At 42.2% G+C, this 12,502-nt stretch overlaps 1 protein-coding gene across 8 annotated transcripts in view; it reads left to right on the top strand.

Annotated features, from left to right (window-relative positions):
* prdm16 (PR domain containing 16) overlaps positions 1 to 12,502 on the top strand; it is a 33,446-nt gene that overhangs the window by 11,060 nt on the left and 9,884 nt on the right. For 2 of the 8 annotated variants that reach the window (XM_015018724.1, XM_015018729.1), the window contains exons 3-11: positions 1,938 to 2,139; positions 2,242 to 2,407; positions 2,591 to 2,744; positions 3,730 to 5,404; positions 5,537 to 5,624; positions 8,002 to 8,174; positions 8,268 to 8,345; positions 8,680 to 8,849; positions 9,605 to 9,776. In XM_015018724.1, the coding sequence (XP_014874210.1) occupies positions 1,938 to 2,139; positions 2,242 to 2,407; positions 2,591 to 2,744; positions 3,730 to 5,404; positions 5,537 to 5,624; positions 8,002 to 8,174; positions 8,268 to 8,345; positions 8,680 to 8,849; positions 9,605 to 9,776 (2,878 nt within the window). The remainder of the gene's footprint in view (positions 1 to 1,937; positions 2,140 to 2,241; positions 2,408 to 2,590; positions 2,745 to 3,729; positions 5,405 to 5,536; positions 5,625 to 8,001; positions 8,175 to 8,267; positions 8,346 to 8,679; positions 8,850 to 9,604; positions 9,777 to 12,502) is intronic. The other 6 variants (XM_015018730.1, XM_015018732.1, XM_015018725.1 and 3 more) reach the window with 5 other exon arrangements.

Raw genomic sequence — 12,502 nt, forward strand, 5'->3', positions numbered from 1 at the left:
GTGTGTGTGTGTGTGTGTACAGATAGAATACAAGATACAAGAATGAGGCAGCCTGTCAAAATATGTGCATAAAAGCTAAAACCTATGGCTTTGTGTATTGGTGTGAGAGAAGGACTGAAGCTGAATCAGGTGGATTTTTATTGGGAAATACTTTATTTTGGGACAACTAGAAGGAGGACACAGACAAAGTCCACCTTCCAAGACGTTTTGTGTTCTGGTCTCCCCTTGTTTGTGTGACTGAGACAGAAAGGCAGCGCCTGGCAGTGCAGCCCTGCTCTCTGCGTCTGGCTTATCGAAGAAGGAATTTGAAGTAAAGGACTTGAGGAGTCCCCCGAGACCTCACCCATGCTCCCAGATTAGCTGCTAAACTGCACATAATTGTGCCTCCCTTCGTCTCCCAGAGAGCTATTAGTCTCCACTTTATAACCTCCACCACCCCAATCCCACCCCAGCCCACTCGCACACAGCAGACTAACTGAAAAAACACATGTACACTGATATGCACCGAGCAAACGCCTTTGTTTATGCCTATTCTGACACACAGACCCGCTCTCACAATGGACACTTGTGTTGCTTTTACCAGAGCGCCTGTTTCACTACCTTTAAGATAAACAGAAGCTTTTCCACCTATTAAGATCCTCCAAAGTCTAACGCGAGTGGACGCGAGTCATGCTTTTTCAACATTTTCCACTCTGAAATCACCTAAACGGTGAGACGTTTTAATGTCCATTCTTTAAGGTGTACATGCACACATCAGTGTCAAAAGCGAGCTAGTTAGTGTGGCGTTTGAGCTCGGCGTAATGCTCCGTTGACCAGACGGTCACTCATGCGTCTCGTGAAGGTTAGAAACATTGGATGTCGGTGCTCTAATGCTCTTTTAATGTTTCCAAGAAGTTCCAGCTGGATAAACGGTCACGTGGAGTAGAAAGCAGGTGAGCCATGCACTGCAAGTCATTTTGGATAAACTCATTTAGCAGGGCCTGAATTGATGGATGAGAGCGCGTGGCATATTGGTGGAAAGGGAAAAGGGGGTGAGGGGCGACGTGGGCAGCGGGTGCTCGGTGTCATGACAAAGAAGGCATGGCAGGTTGATGCTGAAATCACCACTGGGCTGGCGCCGCCGCGACCCTGCTTACACTCCGGTCCTCGCGGCTCACTTTGGAAAATGTTCACAGGAGCACCGGCTCGCGCACGCATTCACACGTCCATGCACAAAGTCCCTCCGCTGGGCTTTCTGTCTGTTGAACTTGGCGTCCGACTCAGGAATTGGCTATTGAGAAAGGTGGTCTAGGTTTTATGTGTTTGACCTTGCCTGTGAGAAGTATTGTAAAGGTTATCAGCATGGAAGAGGAAGACCTGCCCCCATTGTTTCCCCTGCGTGCTATTACCCTTGCAGTCTGAGGCGAACACTTTGTTCAACGAGTAATTAAGTGTGTTAATGAAGCCCACATTTTACTGGTAATTGATTTCCATTTTATGTAGCTGTCAATTGCAGGATTGTTTACATTTACCTTTTGGGAAAAACAAGTTTGTTTAGCTGTAACTAAAGCGCAAAACAGCATGGATTACTTGATGAGTAACAAGAGCAATTTCTAAAGGTGGAAATAGATCCTTTTTCTTCGGATCCCTGAGAGCCTCAATAGGTACTAAACACTGGTACTTTGTGCACAGCCAAGCACTCGCATAAACCCAGAAACAAATAGATTTCATATTTATTCTTTATAAATATGAAAAAAAAAGATGCATGTTTCAGTAATTTATAAAATGACATGCAGAAAAGCTTTTAAAATAACACGAGTCTGTACACTCTACCATTGTATTTCAGTAGAGAAAAAGGAATCTGGAAAAATAAATGCTTCCACTTCATACTTCAGATTTGATTACGATTACGTTTTTAAATCCTATCTGAAAATGTCTGTCTAAATGGGCTTTTGCAGACGAGCAAATGTACCGCTGTGAAGACTGCGATGAGCTGTTCTCCTCAACCCTTGAGTTGCGACGGCATCAGAAGTACTCGTGCTCGAGTGCAGGATCCATCTTTGATGCGCTGAGAGAGGACTTCAAACAGGAGCGGGAGGACAGCGATGAGCCCATCCACGAGTGCAAGGACTGCGAAAAGATCTTCCCAAACGAGTACAGGTGCACAGGACGCTCTTCTTTTTTTTTTTTTTAAGAAAAAAACATATATTGCACATCTGATGCATTCAAATGCTTGTTTTTTTATTTTATTTTGAACTAAAGTCTCGGGCAACACATGATAGTCCACACAGAGGAGAGGGAGTACAAGTGTGACCAGTGTCCCAAAGCCTTCAACTGGAAATCCAACCTCATCCGCCACCAGATGTCTCATGACAGTGGCAAGCGCTTTGAGTGTGAAAACTGTGATAAGGTACAGCATACCCGGCACGTAAGTTGTGCACTGGACACACAGGCTTTTTTTCTGTTTTGACCTGTTTGAGCTAAATCTTTATTGTACTATACATAGTTTTTGGTCATTCAGACAGCAAGTCATATTTCAATGGATATACATATTTTGTGGCTTCGGTGTTGGCAAACATTGTGTTGTCATGCTCTTATTTTGGATTTTCAGGTGTTCACAGATCCCAGCAACCTTCAGCGGCACATCCGCTCCCAGCACGTGGGAGCGCGGGCTCACACGTGTCCTGAATGTGGCAAGACCTTTGCCACCTCGTCAGGTCTCAAACAGCATAAACACATCCACAGCAGTGTCAAACCCTTTATCTGTAAGTAAGAGCTTGTGGCATATATCAAAATTCCTAATAGTTAATTTATTTTATACTTTTTTTTTCCTTATATTTTAATAGATCGTCCCCATATGGTCTGTGGGTCTTCATGTACAACTTGTGGCCCAAACGTAAAGGCCCTGGGATTTCATATGTGTTGGGATTTAACTGAGTTGTTTACATATGTAATAGTGTTGGATATCAGCTGGTGACACTATTGTTTTTCATTTGGGTTGTCTCCTTCAACAAATTACCAGTGGGACACAATTTTTAAAAAAAATATCAATTTGATTAGAGGTTTTGTAATTATTTAATCTCAATTAACCAACCTTTATTTTGGAAGCAAGGTTGTTTTGTTTTTTTTAACGTTTGTTGGGCATTAAATGAATCTGGTTGAAAATAACATGAACTACTTTTCTTTTTTTAGGTGAACAATCTTTAAAGTAATGGTGTAGACTTACTTACACTTAAGCATGAAAATCAAACCCTTAATATAAATGCTGACCAGCTTTTCCCAGGTTTCTTCTATATTTTCGTAATTTATCTCTGGTGATTGGCTCCATGTGTTTGAAGTTGAAAAGCCTCTAATCCTGAACTTCCTTCCAGATATTCTGTATTAGATCAAAGTCTCTGACTGGGTCACTCCAAAATCCTAAAATTAAGTCCAGTCAGAAGAAACAAGGCAATATTCAGATATTGTCTTAAAGCTATGTCAACCTAGGGCATGAATAGTTCTTATAATCCAAAATAAGGGATTAAGGTTCCAACCATATAGTTATTACATATTTGCATCTTTTTACAATCTGTTTGATATACATCTTTTTATTAATTGGAAATAAGACACACCAAGTGACTGACACTGTACAAAACAAACAAACAAAAAAAAAAACTACAACTTGTTGTTAGTGTTGCATCTGTAGTCTGTGTTGTATGCTATTGATTTGGTATGCATAGTTAGAGACAGTGTTAAAATGGGTTTAACCAGGCCCTGATGGGCTACGTCTTTTTGCGTCCCCAGGTGAGGTGTGCCACAAATCCTACACCCAGTTCTCCAACCTCTGCCGTCACAAGAGAATGCATGCTGACTGTCGTACCCAGATCAAGTGTAAGGACTGTGGGCAGTTATTCAGCACTACCTCCTCCCTCAACAAGCATCGCCGCTTTTGCGAGGGCAAAAATCATTATGGCACTCCAGCGGGGATTTTCACCCCTGGAATTGCCATGAGCTCTAGCCCCATCATGGCTAAAGCCAAGTCCCACCATCCCCACCTACCAGGACTGAACCAGTCAGGTTTAGGCTTCACTGACTACTTTCCCTCGAGACCTCACCCTCATGCCGGCTTGCCCTTCTCCACAGGACCTCATGGCTTCCCGTCCCTCCCACATGGGTTCCCAGGTATCTTTCCCCCTGCGCTTTATCCACGGCCACCTTTATTACCTCCCAGTCCTTTATTAAAGAGCCCACTGGCAGGCAGCAGTCAGGAGGTTAAGCTCCCTCGGAGCCCCTTAGATGCCCCACCATTGTCACTTGTCAACTCCACAAACAGCAACGGCATTAGTGGTTTGAGTCCACTGGAAGACAAGGAAAAGGACAGTAAGCTTGATTTGTCTTCTAGTGGAGAAACTAAACCTAAATCTAAACTAGCAGACATGTCGGATGGAAGTGACCTTGAAGATGTTAATACCACAAGTGGAACAGATTTGGACACCACCACTGGTACTGTTTCAGGTGACGGTTCCGACCTGGAGAGTGAAGGTGATAGTGAACGTGAAAGGAGTGGTAAAAGGAGGAAGCCGTCTGGCACTGTGTCGAGTCAAGATGGAAACCAGTTAGAGGACTCAAGTAGCGCGTTGATATCAGCTGTGTCTAGTTCAGGAACACTTTCTATAGATCGCCCTTTTCATTCTGCTTCATCCCAGCACTCCTTCTTTCCTCCACCCGATGAGCAAGCCCTGCCTCCTACCACCACAAATGCCAATGCAGCCACCACCGATTCCATTAAAGCAATTGCTAACATTGCTGAGAAATATTTCGGTCCTGCTTTGATGGGACTTCATCAGGAGAAAAAGATGGGTCCACTGCCCTACCATTCCATGTTTCCCTTTCAGTTTCTACCCAACTTCCACAACTCCCTATACCCTTTCGCCACTGATCGAGGCACCCTCAATCCTAGCATATTCCTGAAGGCGGAGCCCAAATCCCCTCGTGAACAGCTGCACAAGATGGTTTCAAGTTCCCCCACAGCTCCTGCTCCCACCACAGAGTCACCTTTTGATCTCACAACGAAACCCAAGGAGGCCAAGTTAACTCCTCCCGCTCCAACAAACCCATCCAACCCAAGCAGCACTGGGAACAGCAGTGGTCCTGTAGTGATATCTAACAATGAAGAGCAGCCACTGGACCTCAGCATTGGCAGCAGAAATCGAAGTGGTCACAACGGCCTGCCAGTTGAGCCCCAAAATCGAAAGAATCATATCTTTGGCGCCGGCAAGGTGGTCTCCCATAAAGACGAAACCTCAGTGGGATTCCTTCATCCTCACTCGCAGTCATTGCACCAACCCTCCATAACCCAGCACCAGCAGCCGCAGGCACAGCCGCATCAGCCTCCACCACTGCACTATGCCAAGCCCTCCGCATTCTTCATGGATCCCATCTACAGGTATTTCAGCCCCAATTAGACCAGGACCTAACATTTTCACATAATCAACAAGGTAGAACTTGATGTCAGGTTTAAAGTCATTAGGGAAACTCTAACCTTGGTACGTAACCCTCTGCCTTGTCGTTGGTCCAGCAGGGTGGAGAAGAGGAAGCTACTTGATCCGGTTGGAGCTCTGAAGGAGAAGATCCTGAGGCCCTCCCCACCACTCTTCCATCCACAGGTAAACTAGACTCAATATGTTGTACGTACCTTATTGGAGAGAGAGATTTCAACACGCTGACATCAAAGCAAGCAAATGGCCTAAACATGTTACAAATGAACATATTGTTCCTGAAAGGGATTAACTTTTATTTATTTTATATTGCGTCTTAAATAAAAAGGTGTTTAACTTGAATTACATTGAAATACTGAGCTTCTGCCTCCCACAACAACGCAACCTGAATTAATAAGCCCCTTTGCTCCGTCACTCCTCTGTGCTCATGTATTTTCTCAAGGGTTCTGTGATTTCTTCCTTTGTTTACCAAATGGCGCCTGTGTACTTTGTCAACTCCACGGATTTTTTTGTTGTTTTTTTTCCCAGAAGACACGGTGTGTTATAGCATGTCCTTTGATAATCAGCAACATTGTTTGACTGTCTCCAGACCTTCCCCACCTCTACAAATCTTGATTACAAAGAATGATAATATTATTAATAAAGTAAAATACCCGCTTGAATTGAACAGATTGCCTCAGTTGGCCATGCCACTGTTATTCATGGCATTGTTTTATGTACTGAGAGTCCAAAGGCCAGCCAATAAGTCAATACCCTTCAGGAGTTTTTCTCAGTGACTGGCTGGCTGGCTAGATAATAGCACTGTGTCCATCAAGGACATCCTGTGTTTGTGTCCAGGAGAATAGGGGCCTCTCATTGGGGAAGCAGTTTAATCTGACCTGGAAATCTGTGTCCTCTATTAAGCATGACTTTGCAATACTCTCATCTCGTAAATATTCAGATAGATCCATATATATTTACACGTACAATAAATGTAGTGTTCTTGATTAAATTTGCGAGCAAATTGCTATTCCTGTGGGATTACGATTTAAGTCTACAACAGGGATTTCCCTGGCTCCCATTTGAATACATTGCCTTGTAATTTATTGCTATACCCCTGATAAAATGTTTTCACAGGCCTCCATGTAAAAACTTCTCATATGGGAGTGTCCCAGCTGTGATCCTCCCAGCGATTCAAACACAATGCCACCTCTAATTCAGTCGCATGACGGAATCTCCCCACACCCCCTATACCCGTTTCTCAGACTACGAATAAACACATAGCGACGGAGTGTCTGTCCCCGTGTCTCTCCCATCCCATATTCACTAATAAAAGGAAGGATGTAAGCCTGTTTTGGCAAATAAACTTCTACGTGGCTGGCCTCTTTTGTTCGCAGGCTCCTAGGGAGAAGGAAAGCAGCTATCAGTAGGGAGTATCACAAACTATATTGTACTTTGCAAGTTTGCTAGTCTAAAACAGCAGCTTTGTCACAAAAACGTAAGAGGTACAGAACAAAACACTGGCTCAAATTGATTAACAGGAGAAGGGGAACTTAAGTCAGTTGGGTTAGTGGTCTTTAGAAACAACAAGATTATACCCTAATATAAACTGATTTGGCAATGCTTCTGGTACATAACTCTTTCATTTTCTTTTAGTAATTATAACTTGGTTGCTAACTGCCTAGTTTTAACCAGGACATCAGTCTCCTGTATGAAGGGAACAATTGGTTCTACCCATATGTTACCCTGCATCTCCTGTATTATTGACTGCTACCATCAGTATTATTGTTCGACCACAAGAAGGCAATTTTACAAATTAGGCATATGACCACATTGACCACATTTTTAAACAGACATAGCCTAAAGTACACTTAACCTGTTTTGTGAGTTAGTTGCTAGGTGACACACAGTTGATGCCAGAAACTTGCTCTGCAACTTTAACAAATACAAACAAGGGATGGCAAAAGGTACATGGTTAATTTGTCAGTTTAGATTTTTAATTGGTCATGGAGTTGAGAATGGCTTAAAAGGAACAAAAAGACTGCTATGAGCAACAAAAGTGTCCTTGAATAAAGTAAATCAGATGATTTGTAATTTCAGTCTGGACTGCTTTTGGCTTTGAAGCCTCACATTCTCAGTTCTGTTCTCAGTTCATCTTCCATACAGAAGGATCATCGCCTCCATTTTGTGTCTTCTATCTAATTAGCTTTCCCATGAAAATGTGATAACTGCTTAAAGGTTTATAAACTTAGACTTTGCAAAAAAAAAAGAAAAAAAGTTTTAAAACAGTAAAAATCTGCTTTCCTCTGGGCCCCTCCTAACTTCTGCCTCAAGAACCAGCTCATCTTTATTTATGCTAAATTAAGATACCAAAAAAGTTACTACCATACAGGAAAGACATTAACTGAACATGGAATCTCACAACAAAAAATCCTGGTGTAAAATTTATCACAAATATGCATGTAATGATCTGCTAAACATTATTCATGAGAGCTGAGCCAAACGCAAAATAGCATCCAACTGAATGTATTTCAAAAGTATATGACATTCTTTTGACATATTTCAGATGTCAGCCATGGAAAATATGACAGAGAAGCTGGAGAGCTTTGGTGCCCTAAAACTGGACATGCCGCCCAATACGCTGCAACACCCGACCCATCCACTGTTCAATTTCCGCTCACCACCACCTTCCCTCTCAGAAGCAATCCTTCGAAAGGGCAAGGAACGTTATGCTTGCAGGTTAGTACGCTGTGGATGTTGCGCTGGTTATGCAGGTAAAGCTAAACTCTTTTATAATGATAATGTGCCTTCAATATCCATCCTTCCCTCCAGGTACTGTGGGAAGATTTTCCCCCGCTCAGCAAACCTCACCAGGCACTTGCGGACACACACAGGGGAGCAGCCCTACAGGTTTCTACTTTTCCTTTTGTTTGTTTGTTTCTGTCTTCTTATTTTTCATATAGTTTTAGCTAATGGTTTAGAGTGTTCTTATTCTTCAACTACCCTTCTTTTAGAAATTATCATTTTTTAAACTTTAACCATGATGCACATTATTTATCTAAAACTGTAAATCTTATGTCTGAAACTAGCACAATTTACTGTTTGTTTTATTTCCTTCCCACCTAAGCAGATACATTTATAAAAATGACAGTAATAATCCTGACTGCATCATTTGAATGAAACGCCCTGATCGTGCTGCTGCACCTCTAACCTGTATTTCAATGACTCTGTTGGTCTTTGGCAGGTGTAAATACTGTGACCGCTCATTCAGCATCTCCTCCAACCTTCAGCGTCACGTCCGCAATATCCACAACAAGGAAAAACCCTTCAAGTGTCACCTGTGCAACCGCTGCTTCGGTCAGCAAACCAACCTCGACCGCCATCTCAAGAAGCACGAGCACGAGAACATTCCTGGTGAGGCTGCCACATCTGCGGCTGCTTCTCTGACGAAACCGAGGCGAAGCACGTTGAAAGTAGTTAGTAAACAGGGACCGCCTGGCTAAAGGTTTCGAATGATAAATGGCTCACCATAACATGTGCAGAAATTTAAAATCATCACCCAGATAAATGTTTGAATGATTTGAAATGGGTAAAATCTATTGAAAGAGGGACTTGCTGTGTAGTGTGGTGGTATGCCACTGATTATAGAAGGAATACAAACATTATGAAAGGAGCAAATGCCTGTTTGCGTTGACATCTAAATTACACATGATTTAATATGTGGCTAATATGACAACCTGAAAGGAGACAGTGCAACGGGGTTTTACCACTTTGACCAAGTTTACATGAAGCTAGTAAGCATTGATCAGTTTTTAAGGATAATCACTCTTGTGCCATAATAATCTTAATAATAACTCATACTTCTATTTGCTGTATCTCAACCATTGTTGCCCAATAAGAGTGTAAAACTGGAATAGAACAATGTTATAGTATTTTCTAAGCCTTTTGAAATAGTTGTTTTGTTTTGTTTTGTTTTTTTTTTTTTCAGATCGAAAATGGCTTTATAAACACCGTATTTCATTCTGGCAAAATATACTAAGGCTTTCACACTGACATTTTTTTAAATGAATTACACATTTCTTCAGCAGCTGTTTATTTTCTTTGTCAAACTTCTTAGTTTTACCTTTGAACATGATTTTTTTTTTTTTTTTTTTTTTTTCCCTTCACAGTACGCCAGCAGTCCGGGATGCTTTCCAACCTAGGAACCACCATCTCCTCTCCAAACTCCGAGCCAGACAATCACGCACTTTTAGACGAGAAGGAGGACTCGTACTTCTCTGAAATTCGCAATTTTATTTCCAACAGTGAGATGAACCAGGCCTCCAGCTCCACGGATAAAAGGTTAGACAAAAGCACACTTATTTCATTTACACCGTGTTTTTACATGCTGTGATCGCTCTTAATTTATTTACATGTACGGATAGCTGTGGATTTAAATTTGAAGAAAGAAAAAGAGAAGTAATAATTTAAACAGAGTGACGGAGCCGTTTTAGGCGTTCTGCCTTACGGTAGTGCGCCTTGCAGAATTACACGCCTTTATTGTGCATGTTCTAATAAAATTTATAATAAATAAATTGCTTATCCAGACAGGTTCAGTTCATGGGCATGTATGATCAATTAATCATCTATGTTTATGATGATTAAATGTTCCTCTGTGATATGTTTAAAATGTGAAACATTGTTTTTCCAACATAACTCTGCTTTAAACTGCTTCATAACTTTTATTCTCTGACATTTCTGATGTGTCCCTTAGTCTTTGTGATGCTGCTTCTTCACAAATGTTTTCTATTCATTCTCTGAGGCCTTTACAGAGCAACTATGTTCATTTGAAAATGAAATCACCCATAAACATCTCAAGTAGTTTGTTTGAATGACTTTTTTGGGGGGGCAACAAAATAAAGTACAATAGATACAATCATGTCACACTTTCAGTTGATTTTTTACATGTAAAAGGAAACACTGAAGTCATGTGTCCCTTTTCGTCTTTATGATCATGCTATTTGTGTCAATCTGTCACATTATACCTTAATATAATTCAATGAATTCTGCAATTGTAACATTATAAACTGTGAACAGGTTCAGGGGGTGTACATACTTTTGGAAGGCGCTGTCAGTGTTAGCATTGGGTACACAGTGCTCCCTAGTGGTTTAAACATGCCTGCCATTAGTCTCCATCACCTTCAAAGCTGTATCTGCCATATGTTCTTCAAATTTGTCCCCATATTGTTAAGATCTTTTGCAGATCTGTTGCTTTAGCTCCATCACAGTTTTTTTTTAAGGCCCGTCCGCCTATCTCCACCCACAAATGTCACGTTGGATCGACTTCCATGCTTCTAGATTACAAATGCTCAGTTTGTGGGACTCTTCCAAAGACTGACTAACAGAAAAAATAGAAGGGATGAAATGTTTTCTCTTAATCAGTGGTTTGCCTTCTTTTATTGACTCTCTCACTTTCGTTCTTGCTGTGAATTCCCTTCTGGTAGTCTCACATTTTGTCTTTCCATTCTTCCATCATATCCCCCCACCCCCATCTCTCCATTTTCTTCTTGTCAACACACATTACGTCCAGCAGGCCCAGTGGCAAATTAGCCCCCTCTGCCATCTGGGATCAATACAGAGTCTCATCTACAACAGCCATAGCCTGACATTTTAATATCTGTAATTCAGACTATGTGTTATGCTTTCTGTCCTCCTACCAGACAGCCTGCTGTTTATTCTCTCTCTGAGTGACTGAAGCAAAACTGGGAACACAAACACACATTTATGGATGGCTATTTGTAATCATTTTTAACCGCCCCCGCAACCATAGTTCCCCTTCCTTCAAAACTCCAGCCAGTCAAAATAAGAATTCCTGGAAGCTCATGAAAACTTTTGAAGTGTTTCCATGTTGGAGATGCTGCTCATTCCGAGGCAAAAGTTTGAAACAACAATAACAGAGTATGGATCTTCATGGATATATGTCTAGCAAGGCATCTTTTAGGGGGAAGGAAGTTACCTCCATACCTTAATCCTCAGGTCACGGCTTTGGCTTTAGAGTTGGATAAAACCCCAATCGGGTCTGGTTTCTTGTCTACGACAGGGAGGAGCCTGAGGGGGAATTTGGTTTAGGCATTTATCTGGGAGATCCACCGATGATTGAGCTCTTCCCCCAATCTGCCTGCGGTACCCATACCCCCAGCCCACTAACACAAACACCCAACTGACGTGTTTAGACTAAATGACAAAACCCAGGCCCCCCCCCCACCCTGTGTTCGAGCTACGCTTCTTTCCCCATTCACAAGCGCCACCGAGTAGCTCTGCAATTTGATTATGGCGATATTTAATCTAGATTGAAAGAGAAGAACTTTTCTCCCCCTAAAGCCTCTCGACCCGCTTGGACCGACCCACTGCGTGTGACCCAATCCTGTCCCCGTGCGCCCCTTCCCAGAGGTAATCCTGTCCGATTTGATGAATGTCCACAGTTCAGCAAAAAAAAGAAGAAAAAAAAAATATATATATATATGCAAAGGGTAAATTTGCCATCCCAAAGGAAATGATATCATGAGCCATGACATTGTGGTTGGGGGGTGATGGAGGAACGGCACTTTGTTGAGTCGCAGGCTGGAAAATGTACAGATGGCAGTCTGTAATGGTAGCGTGCTGATAGCCCGTACACAGCCGAGCCGACATCTTCCCTCAGCCACCCCAGCTTACGTTCCACCATTACGGTGTGAAGCGGCTTGTGGAGGAGCGGGTTTGAGGCGGGGCCGTCTCCGTCTCTGTTTGGGGGGTTGCTGGCCAATTAATCATCTGCCGGTTGTTTGAAAAGAGCTCCGGGCAAACTGTCGGCACCCATGTTGTTTGTGTGGACACTGGAGTTGTACTGTTCACGTTGTCATCAGATTACGTCTTTTTCTGAAAGATGAGTCATGCTTTTGGACGGATAGGAAATGGGTAACAGTAACCAGGGCCAGACTGTTTGTGTCGTATTTTTATAACTAAAATTAGCAAAAAAAAAAAAAAAAAAAACCATCCAAACCTCTTGGAGCAAAAAAATTTTTTAATCTACTTCTCAAAATGGGAAAAAT

This window comes from Poecilia latipinna, unplaced genomic scaffold (assembly GCF_001443285.1).
Source record: "Poecilia latipinna isolate Pla-1442-1.1 unplaced genomic scaffold, P_latipinna-1.0 Scaffold2313, whole genome shotgun sequence".
Classification (NCBI taxonomy): Eukaryota; Metazoa; Chordata; class Actinopteri; order Cyprinodontiformes; family Poeciliidae; genus Poecilia; species Poecilia latipinna.